We start from the raw sequence: 14,408 nt of genomic DNA on the forward strand, positions 1-14,408 counted from the left end.
ACTGCCCCTGTCCCAACTTTTTTGAGATATGTGTTGCTGTCATGAAATTTCAAATGAGCCAATATTTGGCATGAAATTTCAAAATGTCTCACTTTCGACATTTGATATGTTGTCTATGTTCTATTGTGAATACAATATCAGTTTTTGAGATTTGTAAAATTATTGCATTCCATTTTTATTTATAATTTGTACTTTGTCCCAACTTTTTTGGAATCGGGGTTGTACAAATTGTAAATAAAAATGGAATGCAATAATTTACAAATTTTCAAAAACAAAAGTTTTTGTAGGGAAAAACTTGGGACAGGGGCAATAAGAGGCTGGAAAAGTTAAAAGGTACAAAAAAGGAACAGCTGGAGGACCAAACTGCAACTCATTAGGTCAATTGGCAATAGGTCATTAACATGACTGGGTATAAAAAAAAGCATCTTGGAGTGGCAGCAGCTCTCAGAAGTAAAGATGGGAAGAGGATCACCAATCCCCCTAATTCTGTGCCGACAAATAGTGGAGCAATATCAGAAAGGAGTTCGACAGTGTAAAATTGCAAAGAGATTGAATAGATCATCATCTACAGTGCATATCATCATCAAAAGATTCAGAGAATCTGGAAGAATCTCTGTGCGTAAGGGTCAAGGCCGGAAAACACACTGGGTGCCCGTGATCTTCGGGCCCTTAGACGGCACTGCATCACATACAGGCATGCTTCTGTATTGGAAAATCACAAAATGGGCTCAGGAATATTTCCAGAGAACATTATCTGTGAACACAATTCACCGTGCCATCCGCCGTTGCCAGCTAAAACTCTATAGTTCAAAGAAGAAGCTGTATCTAAACATGATCCAGAAGCGCAGACGTCTTCTCTGGGCCAAGGCTCATTTAAAATGGACTGTGGCAAAGTGGAAAACTGTTCTGTGGTCAGACGAATCAAAATTTGAAGTTCTTTATGGAAATCAGGGACGCCGTGTCATTCGGACTAAAGAGGAGAAGGACGACCCAAGTTGTTATCAGCGCTCAGTTCAGAAGCCTGCATCTCTGATGGTATGGGGTTGCATTAGTGCATGTGGCATGGGCAGCTTACACATCTGGAAAGACACCATCAATGCTGAAAGGTATACCCAGGCTCTAGAGCAACATATGCTCCCATCCAGACGACGTCTCTTTCAGAGAAGACCTTGCATTTTCCAACATGACAATGCCAAACCACATACTGCATCAATTACAGCATCATGGCTGCGCAGAAGAAGGGTCTGGGTACTGAACTGGCCAGCCTGCAATCCAGATCTTTCACCCATAGAAAACATTTGGTGCATCATAAAACGGAAGATACGACAAAAAAGACCTCAGACAGTTGAGCAACTAGAATCCTACATTAGACAAGAATGGGTTAACATTCCTATCCCTAAACTTGAGCAACTTGTCTCCTCAGTCCCCAGACGTTTACAGACTGTTTGTAAAGAGAAAAGGGGATGTCTCACAGTGGTAAACATGGCCTTGTCCCAACTTTGAGATGTGTTGTCATGAAATTTAAAATCACCTAATTTTTCTCTTTAAATGATACATTTTCTCAGTTTAAACATTTGATATTTAATCTATATTCTATTCTGAATAAAATCTGGAATTTTGAAACTTCCACATCATTGCATTCCGTTTTTATTTACAATTCGTACTTTGTCCCAACTTTTTTGGAATCGGGGTTGTACAAGTCACCGGAACCAATATGAAGGGATGAACACCATTCATCTACATTCTTCCAAAAGATATTCCATCAACTGGTGTTTTGATAACGGTGGTGGAGAGCGTGATCCAAATATCAGGTCATTGCCATGGATGTTAAAGTGGGTTGAGATCTGATGACTATGATAACCAGAACATATGATTTAAGTCAGTATCATACTCATAAAACCATGCAGGGAGTCCTGGAAGAGACCACTCCCTTCAGGTTAGAAACGTTTCATCATAGGGCAAAGGTGATCAGTCAGCGTTGTTTTGCAGTGATCCTTTCCTCGGACAAGTGGAGCCAAACCACACCAGCCAAATGTCCCATGATATAACAAAGACTCTGGTTTTGTCATTTATTTGTCACTCGTGTATAAGTGAGAAGTTTTCTCAGTACAGAGAAACATTGAAATTTTGGTTTCTGATGATAGCAAATTTGTTGATGTGGTAGCTAGAGATGTAGCATCATGTTTATGGACTTGCTGATGGAGTCTCTCACAGTCCCAGAATTTAAGCTAGAGCAGCGATAGTTATACAACTATATTCATCTGAGGAGGAAGTGCGTCTGGCTGCACCCACTGAAAAAGTACTGTATTATAAAGTAAGACGACAATAAAAGCCTGTTTCAAAGGAAAACTGTCGACCTAGAAAGGAATTCTCTGAACTCCAGTCCAAAGTTATTTTATTTGTCATCTGCACAGTATGCCAGAAACAATTGTACACTGAACTGCTTGTGGCGAGGCTCTGTAAACTTGCTAAGGCACAGATACATTCAAGAACACCACTCAAACCTTCAAGAGAAATGACTAGACAATAATTTCATCCATCCATCCATTATCTATAGCCACTTATCCTGTCCTACAGGGTCGCAGGCATGCTAGAGCCTATCCCAGCTGACTATGGGCAAGAGGCAGGGTACACCCTGGACAAGTCTCCAGGTCATCACAGGGCTGACACATATGGCCCTTTTCCACTACCCTTTTTCAGCTCGCTTCAGCTCACTTCAGCCCGACACGGCTCGCGTTTCAACTATCTCAGAGCAGCACGACTCAGCTCGCTTCAGCCCTGCTCAGCCTCCAAAACTCGCACGGTTTTGGAGTAGGGCTGAAGCGAGCCAAACCGAGCCGAGTGGGGCTAGGGGCGTGAGGAGACACTCCCCTGTGCACTGATTGGTGAGGAGGAGTGTCCTCACATGCCCACACACGCCCCGCGAGCACGCTGGGATCTGTAAACACCGTAAACCCGGAAGAAGAAGAATTACAAATTACGAGAATTTCTGAAGATTTATGCGTCTCACCTCATCTATACGCTCTTGCCAGTATCTGTTGGCATTGTCGGTGACAACAAGCCACAGCACCAAGACCAGCAACACTAACGACTCCATGTTTATTGTTTACTATCCGGGTCGTGAGACTACCGCTTAAAAGATCACTGATGTCACTGTTTGCGCCGCCTAACGACAAAACGTGACGTCCACCCACTTTCGCTAACTCCACCCAATGTGTCCACCCACTTCCAGCCAGCACGGTTCAGCGCGGTTGTAGTCGAAATGCAACTCCAACAGCCCCGCTCAGCTCGACTCAGCCCAACTCAGCACGGCACGGCTCAGCCGCGTTTGTAGTGGAAAAGCGGCAATAGACACAGACAACCATTCACACTCACATTCACACCTACAGTCAATTTAGAGTCACCAGTTAACCTAACCTGCATGTCTTTGGACTGTGGGGGAAACCGGAGCACCCGGAGGAAACCCACGTGGACACGGGGAGAACATGCAAACTCCACACAGAAAGCCCAGGACCTTCTTGCTGTGAGGCGACAGTGCTAACCACTACACCACCGTGCCGCCCCTGACTAGACAATTTCAATAAATATAAATTGAATAAATAGGATATAATTTTGGAATGAAGTTTGGTGCAATATTTACTCAAAGAACAACAGATAATAACTAAGTATTTACAAACAAGCAGCAGAGAATGAAGTGACAGTGAAAAATTTCCGATAAAAGTAATGTGCTTACAGTGACATTTAGCACGCTTAAAATGACACAGTTATTTAGTAGTCTGATGGCGTGCAAATAAAAACTGGTCCTCAGCCTGTTTGTCCATGAGTGTAAGCTTTGAAAGTTGCTACCAGATGGTAGCTTGACAAACAGGCTGCAAGCTGGATGAATGGAATCTACTATAATATTGTGAGCCTTCCTCAAGCACTGTGTCTGGTCGACATTAAGTTCCTGAGTTTGTTGCCTGTAATTCGCTGAGCTGCCTTTACTCTGCAGGGCCAAGCGATTGGTGGCAGTACATCTGCCAAACCAGACAGCAATGTAGCCAGTCAGTCAATAGTGGTAGAGGCTTGTGAGGATATTACAGTGCAGACTGAGTTTCCTGACCTCTTTAGAAAGTAAAATCTCTGACAGGCGGACCTTGCGAGTCCAAGTGAAGTCATGGGTGAGGCACACACACCTAAGAACTTGAAGTTGGTAACACTATCCACAGCATTGTCAATGTATAAAGAAGCATGCCATTCCTCCTGCATCTTCCTAAAATCCATGATCATCTCCTTAGTTTTGCTGACACTGAGACAGCTGTTGTTGTCACACTGACAGTGCTCCAATCCCATCCCCGTAGACTGTCTTGTCCCCGTTGGCAGAGAGGCCTAGGGTGGTAGTGTCATCAGCAAATTTCAGGATGGTGTTTGAGCAGTGCTTGGCAACGGGGTCATGTGTGAAAAGCAAGTATAGAAGGGGGCTGAGCACACATCCTTGTGAGGTGCCTGTGTTCAGAGTCAGCGTGGAGTTGCCAATCTTCACTTCCTGGAGTCTGCTAGTCAGAAAGTCCAACATCCAGTTGCACAGGCAGGTGTCTGGGCCGAAAGCATCAAGCTTGATGATGAGCTTAGCAGGGATGACTACATTGAATGCTGAACTATTATGAACGAACAGCATTCATATATCATATGCATTGGAAAGAAACCAAACCTTCACATCAAGCTCTAATAATGTTACCAGGCTTTCGTCTAAACGGGGGAACAGGGGCGCTGCGCCCTCTTACTCTTGGCGTGCGCCCCCTTACCGACTCCGTGAAAACATCCCAGCAACACTACGTGACAATGTGTCTGATCATCAAATACATTATAATTGCTCCAAAAATATTCCAATCATAGTAGATACACCGCCAGACGGTGCAAAAACAATCCGAATTGGCGTTTTCCAGACTGAGGCGCCATGTTGTTTAGTTGTTTACTTGTCGCGGCTGCTCTCGCGAGATTTGACATGGGTTACATACAAGGTCAGCCGACTTGTAGAGCGAGATTTCTCGAGACTGAATGACCTTTCACCCACCGGCGCGGGAGCTTTTGACAGAAGTAGTTCGCGAGTTGTTTTTGTTGACACTTGGGCGTTTAAAGATGTCATCCCGCGGCACGAAGCGGAAGAAAGCCAAAGACTGTCCGGGGCAGAAGAAGATTACTTCTTTCTTTTTCAATATTGACAGACAATTTGTTACAATTTCCCTCTCAGACAGCCTCAGAATGTCCCATTGGAGCATTTTTCAAAGGCTTTGCACGGTGGGGGGGGGGGACAACCGGCACCATCTCCCCCCCGCTTCGCTCCCTCGCCATGGTGAGCGCCCTCATACTAAATTTTTCTAGAAAAAACCCTGGTTACTACATGTGGGGTTAAACTGATATTGGTATCATGCTGCGGTCATAAAATTTTAAGAATTGCTTATTTTAAAGCAGCTAAAAGTTTACAGGCAGAGGTGAAATTCCTGTCTGAAAAGTGATGAACAGCAGCAGCAGCTCCCGCTTCCCTCTATTTTTTTTATTTCATTTTATTTTGCTCTCTCTTTCATTTCTTTTCTATTCCGCTCACTTATCTCCCTGATGACTGTGCCATATTAATGTAGCCATCTAAGGCTGATTTCCAATTCTCATCTCTCTGCATTCTCACTGGGAAACACTAATGACACAGTGGCAGGCTCTCCCTCTCCCCTTCTCCATGTCTCCCCTACCGGCTGCTCACTCATTTCTCTGACAATTCACGATTTGTATTCCTCCCTCGTTCCCTCCACAAAAAGAGTGTGTTGGCTGGGTACAATGGAGGTGCATAAGTTACGGAAAGCTCCTCTCTCCCACTGCAGCTCGATGTGGGCACAGAGAGCACAGCTGTGGTGTGTGTTTGTGTGTAGGACTGAATCTGTGCGTGGGTTTGGAGGTGGGACGTTATAAAATAGAATCAAATTTTATGCGAGCACAGAAATACCGAGTGGGCAGAAGAAAACGGAAGACGAACAAACAACCTTTTCATACATATATTGAACAATGCATATTTACCACAGGTGAGCTTGTGCAGCCTGGTAAATGTACGCACACCCTGAATTTCCTGTCACTCACCTGTCTTGGGTCATCCAGAGTTCCAGAAGACAAACTGAAGTAATGGTTTCATCCTGTTCCACACTAAATATTTCTCTCTCTTTCATTCATATTACACACACACACACACACACACACACACACATACACACACACAGTGGTGCTTGAAAGTTTGTGAACCCTTTAGAATTTTCTGTATTTCTGCATAAATATGACCTAAAACATCATCAGATTTTCACACAAGTCCTAAAAGTAGATAAAGAGAACCCAGTTAAACAAATCAGACAAAATTATAATACTTGGTCATTTATTTATTGAGGAAAATGATCCAATATTACAAATCTGTGAGTGGCAAAAGTATGTGAACCTCTAGGATTAGCAGTTAATTTGAAGGTCAAATTAGAGTCAGGTGTTTTCAATCAATGGGATGACAATCAGGTTCTTTATTTAAAGAAGAGGGATCTATCAAAGTCTGATCTTCACAACACATGTTTGTGGAAGTGTATCATGGCACAAACAAAGGAGATTTCTGAGGACCTCAGAAAAAGCGCTGCTGATGCTCATCAGGCTGGAAAAGGTTACAAAACCATCTCTAAAGAGTTTGGACTCCACCAATCCACAGTCAGACAGATTGTGTACAAATGGAGGAAATTCAAGACCATCGTTACCCTCCCCAGGAGTGGTCGACCAACAAAGATCACTCCAAGAGCAAGGCGTGTAATAGTCGGCAACGTTACAAAGAACCCCAGGGTAACTTCTAAGCAACTGAAGGCCTCTCTCACATTGGCTAATGTTAATGAGTCCACCATCAGGAGAACACTGAACAACAATGGTGTGCATGGCAGGGTTGCAAGGAGAAAGCCACTGTTCTCCAAAAAGAACATTGCTGCTCGTCTGCAGTTTGCTAAAGATCACGTGGACAAGCCAGAAGGCTATTGGAAAAATGTTTTGTGGACGGATGAGACAAAAATAGAACACTTTAGTTTAAATGAGAAGCGTCATGTTTGGAGAAAGGAAAACACTGCATTCCAGCATAAGAACCTTATCCCATCTGTGAAACATGGTGGTGGTAGTATCATGGTTTGGGCCTGTTTTGCTGCATCTGGGCCAGGACGGCTTGTCATCATTGATGGAACAATGAATTCTGAATTATACCAGCGAATCCTAAAGGAAAAATGTCAGGACATCTGTCCATGAACTGAATCTCAAGAGAAGGTGGGTCATGCAGCAAAACAACGACCCTGAGCACACAAGTCGTTCTACCAAAGAATGGTTAAAGAAGAACAAAGTTAATGTTTTGGAATGGCCGAGTCAATGTCCTGACCTTAATCCAAACGAAATGTTGTGGAAGGACCTGAAGCGAGCAGTTCATGTGAGGAAACCCACCAACATCCCAGAGTTGAAGCTGTTCTGTACAGAGGAATGGGCTAAAATTCCTCCAAGCCGGTGTGCAGGACTGATCAACAGTTACCGCAAACGTTTAGTTGCAGTTATTGCTGCACAAGGGGGTCACACCAGATACTGAAAGCAAAGGTTCACATACTTTTGCCACTCACAGATATGTAACATTGGATCATTTTCCTCAATAAATAAATGACCAAGTATAATATTTTTGTCTCATTTGTTTAACTGGGTTCTCTTTATCTACTTTTAGGACTTGTGTGAAAATCTGATAATGTTTTCAGTCATATTTATGCAGAAATACAGAAAATTCAAAAGGGTTCACTAACTTTCAAGCACCACTGTATGTATGTATGCATGCGTGCGTGCATGTGTGTACATACATAAAACCCAAGCCCTGAGTGGTTTTAATGTTCTCTAAATTCTCATATAACTCAAATGATACAATAAGGAGTGGGCCTTGAGCTGAAACCATCATCGTGCACAACAGCTAAAACTCCAGCCTGGCAAATACAAGATTGTCAACCACCAAAACACCACTTAAGATTCAGTAATGTGTGAATTACAACTTTTCATTATGACTACATGGAAACCATAACGCTTGACTATAAATATTTGGTATATATATGGTATTTCTGCTATGCTATTAAAGCCTTTAGGGTTAGCATGCATTCAAAAATAGAAAACATGTACAGGTGCAGTACAGAAATAAACTTATCGAAAACTTAATACGCCTAATATGCTCATTAAAGCCCTACGGCTGGGGCGTCGTGGCTCAGGTGGATAAGGCGCCATACCATAAATCCGTGGACCCGGGTTTGATTCCAACCCGAGATCATTTCCCGATCCCTCCCCGTCTCTCTCTCCCACTCATTTCCTGTCCTGTCTCTACACTGTCCTATCCAATAAAGGTGAAAAAAGCCCAAAAAAATCTTAAAAAAAAAAAAAAAGCCCTATGGCTGCACCATGTAGTCGTAGTGTTTCATCTCATCTCATTATCTGTAGCTGCTTTATCCTGTTCTACAGGGTCGCAGGCAAGCTGGAGCCTATCCCAGCTGACTACGGGCGAAAGGCGGGGTACACCCTGGACAAGTCGCCAGGTCATCACAGGGCTGACACATAGACACAGACAACCATTCACACTCACATTCACACCTACGCTCAATTTAGAGTCGCCAGTTAACCTAACCTGCATGTCTTTGGACTGTGGGGGAAACCGGAGGAAACCCACGCGGACACGGGGAGAACATGCAAACTCCGCACAGAAAGGCCCTCACCGGCCCCGGGCCTCGAACCCGGACCTTCTTGCTGTGAGGCGACAGCGCTAACCACTACACCACCGTGCCGCCCGTAGTGTTTCAATTAGGCCTAATGTGTTCGACTTATGTTCTCTTATTACCTCGTAATTTTGAAGAACTCGTGAATCGCTACGAAACCATTACAACTGGAACACACTTTGAAATCATTACTATATAAAACCAAACGTTAACATTACACACAGAGTTGTCTAACCAGACATACACACAAGTAGTTTTCCGCTTTGTGAGTGTGCAGCGATGCTGGCGACTAAAATGCAAATGCTTCCAAATCTAACTAATTAAACACAAAATAAATAATCCGCTAATCAGTTTGAAAAGTGGTTGTTTGATTTAATGTTACGTATTTGTAGGCAGATTAGCTAAGGAAGTGAATTACGTGCACTCACCAGAGGCACCAATAATCTCTGCTGCTTCTTTCCAAGCTTTATACTTCTATCCAACATCTCTTTAAAATGTTTAACGAGAGGCTGTACGTGACAGAATAAGAAGAATCCACATTTGGATTTGTCCATTTATTGCATCATATTGAATTTGTATACACTGAGAAGTTCTTAACTCAATTGTCACGAAAATCATGGCTCCATGACGTGCATGACAGGTACTGTACGTACAAAATGAACGGCTGCCTGTTACTGTGTCCTCGCTCGTGTGAAATTAGAGCAAGTACTCATAAGCAGAGAGAGACTGTTTTTATACGCACATTTTCCACTAACTGCTGCTATTTTTTTTTTTTTTTTTGACAACATGACACAAGACAACAAGAAGACATCATAGGAAAATTCCAATGCTGCTTGTGACCTTAGGGAGTTGTGAATGCACGATTAACTCACACTCGTCAGTGGGGGAAGAGAACAAGCTGTTAGAAGAGGAGATGCTGATGTTGCACTGAAGCACAGGGAAAAGGTAAGACGAGACCATGCCATTTAATCACACGCTATACAAATACAGGAGAACACCATGAGGGTGAATACAGATTTCTCCACACACACACAAAATGGGACGTAGTCAGACAAACACTGCCCTCTAGATTTGGTTTATAGCATCAGCATTACTTGATGGAGGTTTAAGACAAGTCTTAAATATCAAGAGTTGCAGCAAATCTTAATCTGTGTCCCTAAGCTCTCATATCAGAGGTCTTAAGGCCTCTGCATGCTCTTGCGACAAGGCTTTCGCAGATAGCTTTTCGCAGACAGTTGTAATTTATCGTTGAGCGGGGAGTAATAGGTGTGCGCGATGTTATTCACCGCCACAACGCAAGGGGGCGCGAAGTCGCGAAATCGCTAGGAGTAGTTGGTGGGTGTGGTTAGTGGAGTGTTTATCCTCCGGTTACTTATAATGACTAGAACTGGAGTCGTATAGATGTCCGTACTTCCTCACTTCCTCGATCAACCGCTCTTCGTGCTGCTCCATCTTCACTCGTGTTTTTAAAAATGGCGGCCGTGAAAACAAAACAAACCGGGAAAGTAGGGAAGCGGAAGTGCGTGTACAGCGGATGGAGAGTGGACCAATCAGAGCCTCTTGTCTGCGACGCTGTCTGAGAGGCTTCTGCGGTGGTCACAATTTTTGGGAGGTGCGCGCAGAGCGTCTGCGAAGGTGGGGGGGCTACGCAGACACTATCTGTGACGCCGTCTGCGAGGACTGCGTTGTCAGCATAAATTGGCCTTTAGAACTGAGCTGGAACTGAAATAGGGTTGTCGATCTCCATGAGGGGGATGATGACCGACTGCGATTACTACTAAAAATCCATCATCTGTGGCAGTCCCAGGGCTGTAAAAAAAATAAAAAATAAAAATGAAAAAACCTGTCCAGTCATTTCCTTTGGTCTGAATGAAATGATTGGATAGCCTACCTGCCTGTCTACCTGTGACCAGAGTCTTCCTCAAAGCTAGGCAGACGTACTGTATTCCAGACATATTGCTAAAGCTAGCAGACTGGTCAACAATAGCCATCCATCCATCCATCCATCCATCCATTATCTCTTGCCGCTTATCCCGTCCTACAGGGTCGCAGGCAAGCTGGAGCCTATCCCAGCTGACTACGGGCGAAAGGCGGGGTACACCCTGGACAAGTCACCAGGTCATCACAGGGCTGACACATAGACACAGACAACCATTCACACTCATACTTACGGTCAATTTAGTGTCACCAGTTAACCTAACCTGCTTGTCTTTGGACTGTGGGGGAAACCGGAGCACCCGGAGGAAACCCACGCGGACACGGGGAGAACATGCAAACTCCACACAGAAAGGCCCTCGCCGGCCCCGGGGCTCGAACCCGGACCTTCTTGCTGTGAGGAGACAGCGCTAACCACTACACATGCGACCATGCCGCACACTAACAATAGTCATGTTTGTTATGATGTGTTTTCTTACATATGAACAAGACTTTGGGTATTTGAATATGACAACGATGCGATTCGATGCGCTCCGCTCCGTCCCCCAGTAGTAGTCAGGCGGTGCACATTCATGTAAGGGGTGGGAGTTTTCATTTGGATACTTTCAATTTCTAGCTTAGTCTTGTTGGTTCCTTCAAAATGACCGACTCTAGTTTGAAGTCAAGAAGCTTAAGAATTCGTTATTTCTAGTTTATTCTCAAAATTACCGGAAAGACAAAGATTTTTAGTAAAAAACTGTCCATTATTGAAAAAAGAAAGAAAGCACAACTTTATTCATCACACACTTGGGAAATTTCATTTTGAACCGTGGGGGAAACTGGAGCACCCGGAGCAAACCCACACAGAACACAAACTCCACACAGAAAGGCCCTCGCCGGCTGCTGGGTTCGAACCCAGAAACTTCTTACTGTGAGGCGACGGTACTAACCACTAGACCACCGTGCTGCCCAAGTCTGCAAAAATATGTTGAACTCATTAACATTTCTCTCCACGGAACTCTTTAGTAAAAGGCGAAAGATTTATGCGTTAATGCAGAGAAACCTGAGCTACTGGTTTCTTATCAAAGATTTTTAAATATTCCTGCATCCCTTTGCCCACTAATGTGCTTTGAGATTGGTAGAACTTGAGAGCACTTTTTGTAAACCAGAAAAAAAATATATACATAACCAGGAGGAGTCACTGCTGTTTTCCTGAATGTCAATAATATTTCCTTTTAATTTAATTTATTACTGCACAAACTTGAACCTGATCAATTTTACATCTCAGAGCCTTTTCATTTTTCTAGTGGATATAATAATCCTATAGCGCGGCACAGTGATGTAGTGGTTAGCACGGTCGCCTCACAGCATGAAGGTCCGGGTTCGAGCCCCGTGGCCGGCGAGGGCCTTTCTGTGCGGAGTTTGCATGTTCTCCCCGTGTCCGCGTGGGTTTCCTCCGGGTGCTCCGGTTTCCCCCACAGTCCAAAGACATGCAGGTTAGGTTAACTGGTGACTCTAAATTGAGCGTAGGTGTGAATGTGAGTGTGAATGGTTGTCTGTGTCTATGTGTCAGCCCTGTGATGACCTGGCGACTTGTCCAGGGTGTACCCTGCCTTTCACCTTTAGTCAGCTGGGATAGGCTCCAGTTTGCCTGCGACCCTGTACAGGATTACATAGAGCACTTTTCAGATGAAAAAAGAAAACATCATGAAGGCTCCTGGGTTTTGCTGCAAAATTAAGAAGCGAGTGTGACAGTCAAAGTGTCCAGAAGAACTGTGGCTGGTTCTGCAAGATGCTCAGTAAAGCTTCCAGCTCAGTTCCTTATAAAACTGCACTCGTTTTACCTGAGACTATTGTTTTGTTTTTAATCATAGGGTCGTCTCACACCAAATACTGACTTTCATTTATTCTGGCTTACTGCTGTTTAAAGTATTTTTTTAATGTTGATTTCATTTCATTATTTTTAAGCAATGTTTGGGCATTTCTTCACATGTGCCTAAGACTTTTGCACGGTAGTGTGTGTCTGTGAGATATAGAGATATATATACACACGGCACGGCGGTGTAGTGGTTAGCATGGTCACCTCACAGCTAGAAGGTTCTGGGTTCGAGCCCAGCGCCCGGCGAGGGCCTTTCTGTGTGGAGTTTGCATGGGTTTCCTCCGGTTTCCCCCACAGTTCAAAAGACATGCGGTTAGGTTAATATGGGACGGCCTTGGGCTGAGGTGCCCTTGAGCGAGGCACCGAACTCCCAACTGCTCCCCGGGCGCTGTTAGCATGACTGCCCACTGCTCTGGGTGTGTGTGTTCACTGCTTCAGATGGGTTAAGAAAGAAGAAGAAACCTTTGTCACATGCACACTTCAAGCACAGTGAAATTCATCCTCTGCATTTAACCCATCTGAAGCAGTGAACACACGTGCACACACCAGGGAGCAGGTACCTCGCTCAAGGGCACCTCAGCCCAAGGCCGCCCCACGTCAACCTAACTGCGTGTCTTTGGATTGTAGGGGAAACCAGAGCACCCGGAGGAAACCCACACAGACACGGGGAGAACATGCAAACTCCACACAGAAAGGCCCTCGCCGGCCGCTGGGCTCGAACCTGGAACCTTCTTGCTGTGAGGCGACAGCGCTAACCACTACACCACCGTGCCGCCCAAATGCAAAGAGGAATTTCACAAGTGTGTGATGAATAAAGTTGTACTTTCTTTCTTTGCCTTCCTGACTATGAAAGATGTATTCAAAATTACTGTAGCAGCGCCCCCTGCTGTCCAAATGCCTTAATTACACAGACAGCACGTTCAGCATGCTTGTTAGATCCTGGGTTATAGTTGTTAAATTTGGAGAGGAACAGACCTTACATACCCAATATCAGGATGTTTTCCTCTTTTCCCACATGCTGGACCAGAAGATGGCGGATTTTTGCAAAGTCTCCAAACCACTCAAAAGTCTCTTCGGTTTGGTATCGTTCATTCCAGTACTCCATGTCTTTATATCTCTGATTACAGTCCGGTAAATACTCCATACTTCTCAGCTGCAGAAGAGATCATGTATCAGCAGGTTGATAATATTTTCTGACATCTACTTGTAAGGGGAAGAAATCAGAGGATCCATTCTATTTCACATAACATACTAGTACTGTAGGATCCACGCTTGCACTTCTTCTTCTATATTGTTTTATGCCGGTTGCCAAACAGCTTTTAGGTGCATTACTGCCACCTTCTGTCCTGGAGTGTGAACCGAACCTTTATTATTCGTCACATGCACACTTTAAGCACAGTGAGATTCATCCTCTGCATTTAACCCATCTGAAGCAGTGAACACACACACACACCCAGAGCAGTGGGCAGCCATACTACAGCGCCCAGGGAGCAGTCAGGGGTTCGGTACCTCGCTCAAGGGCACTTCAGCCCAAGGCCGCCCCATGTTAAAGTGCATATCACGGGTAAATTCAGGAGCAAGATCAATGTAATTCTCATCTCATCTCATCTCATCTCATTATCTCTAGCCGCTTTATCCTTCTACAGGGTCGCAGGCAAGCTGGAGCCTATCCCAGCTGACTACGGGCGAAAGGCGGGGTACACCCTGGACAAGTCGCCAGGTCATCACAGGGCTGACACATAGACAACCATTCACACTCACATTCACACCTACGGTCAATTTAGAGTCACCAGTTAACCTAACCTGCATGTCTTTGGACTGTGGGGGAAACCGGAGCACCCGGAGGAAACCCA

The 14,408-nt window shown here is 44.6% G+C and overlaps 1 protein-coding gene and 1 non-coding gene across 2 annotated transcripts in view; both read right to left on the bottom strand.

Annotated features, from left to right (window-relative positions):
* The window catches only part of ece2a (endothelin converting enzyme 2a), a 270,914-nt gene extending 257,077 nt beyond the window's left edge, over positions 1–13,837 (bottom strand). The window contains exon 1 of the mRNA XM_060906041.1: positions 13,540–13,837. Within this exon, the coding sequence (XP_060762024.1) occupies positions 13,540–13,699 (160 nt within the window). The 5' untranslated portion in view covers positions 13,700–13,837. The remainder of the gene's footprint in view (positions 1–13,539) is intronic.
* On the bottom strand, positions 11,635–11,747 carry LOC132872001 (U5 spliceosomal RNA). Its single transcript, XR_009651367.1, has one exon. It is a non-coding gene; the product is annotated as a U5 spliceosomal RNA (small nuclear RNA).
* Positions 13,838–14,408: the final 571 nt, after the last annotated feature.

The sequence above is a fragment of the Neoarius graeffei genome, chromosome 23, assembly GCF_027579695.1.
Source record: "Neoarius graeffei isolate fNeoGra1 chromosome 23, fNeoGra1.pri, whole genome shotgun sequence".
NCBI classification, from domain to species: Eukaryota; Metazoa; Chordata; class Actinopteri; order Siluriformes; family Ariidae; genus Neoarius; species Neoarius graeffei.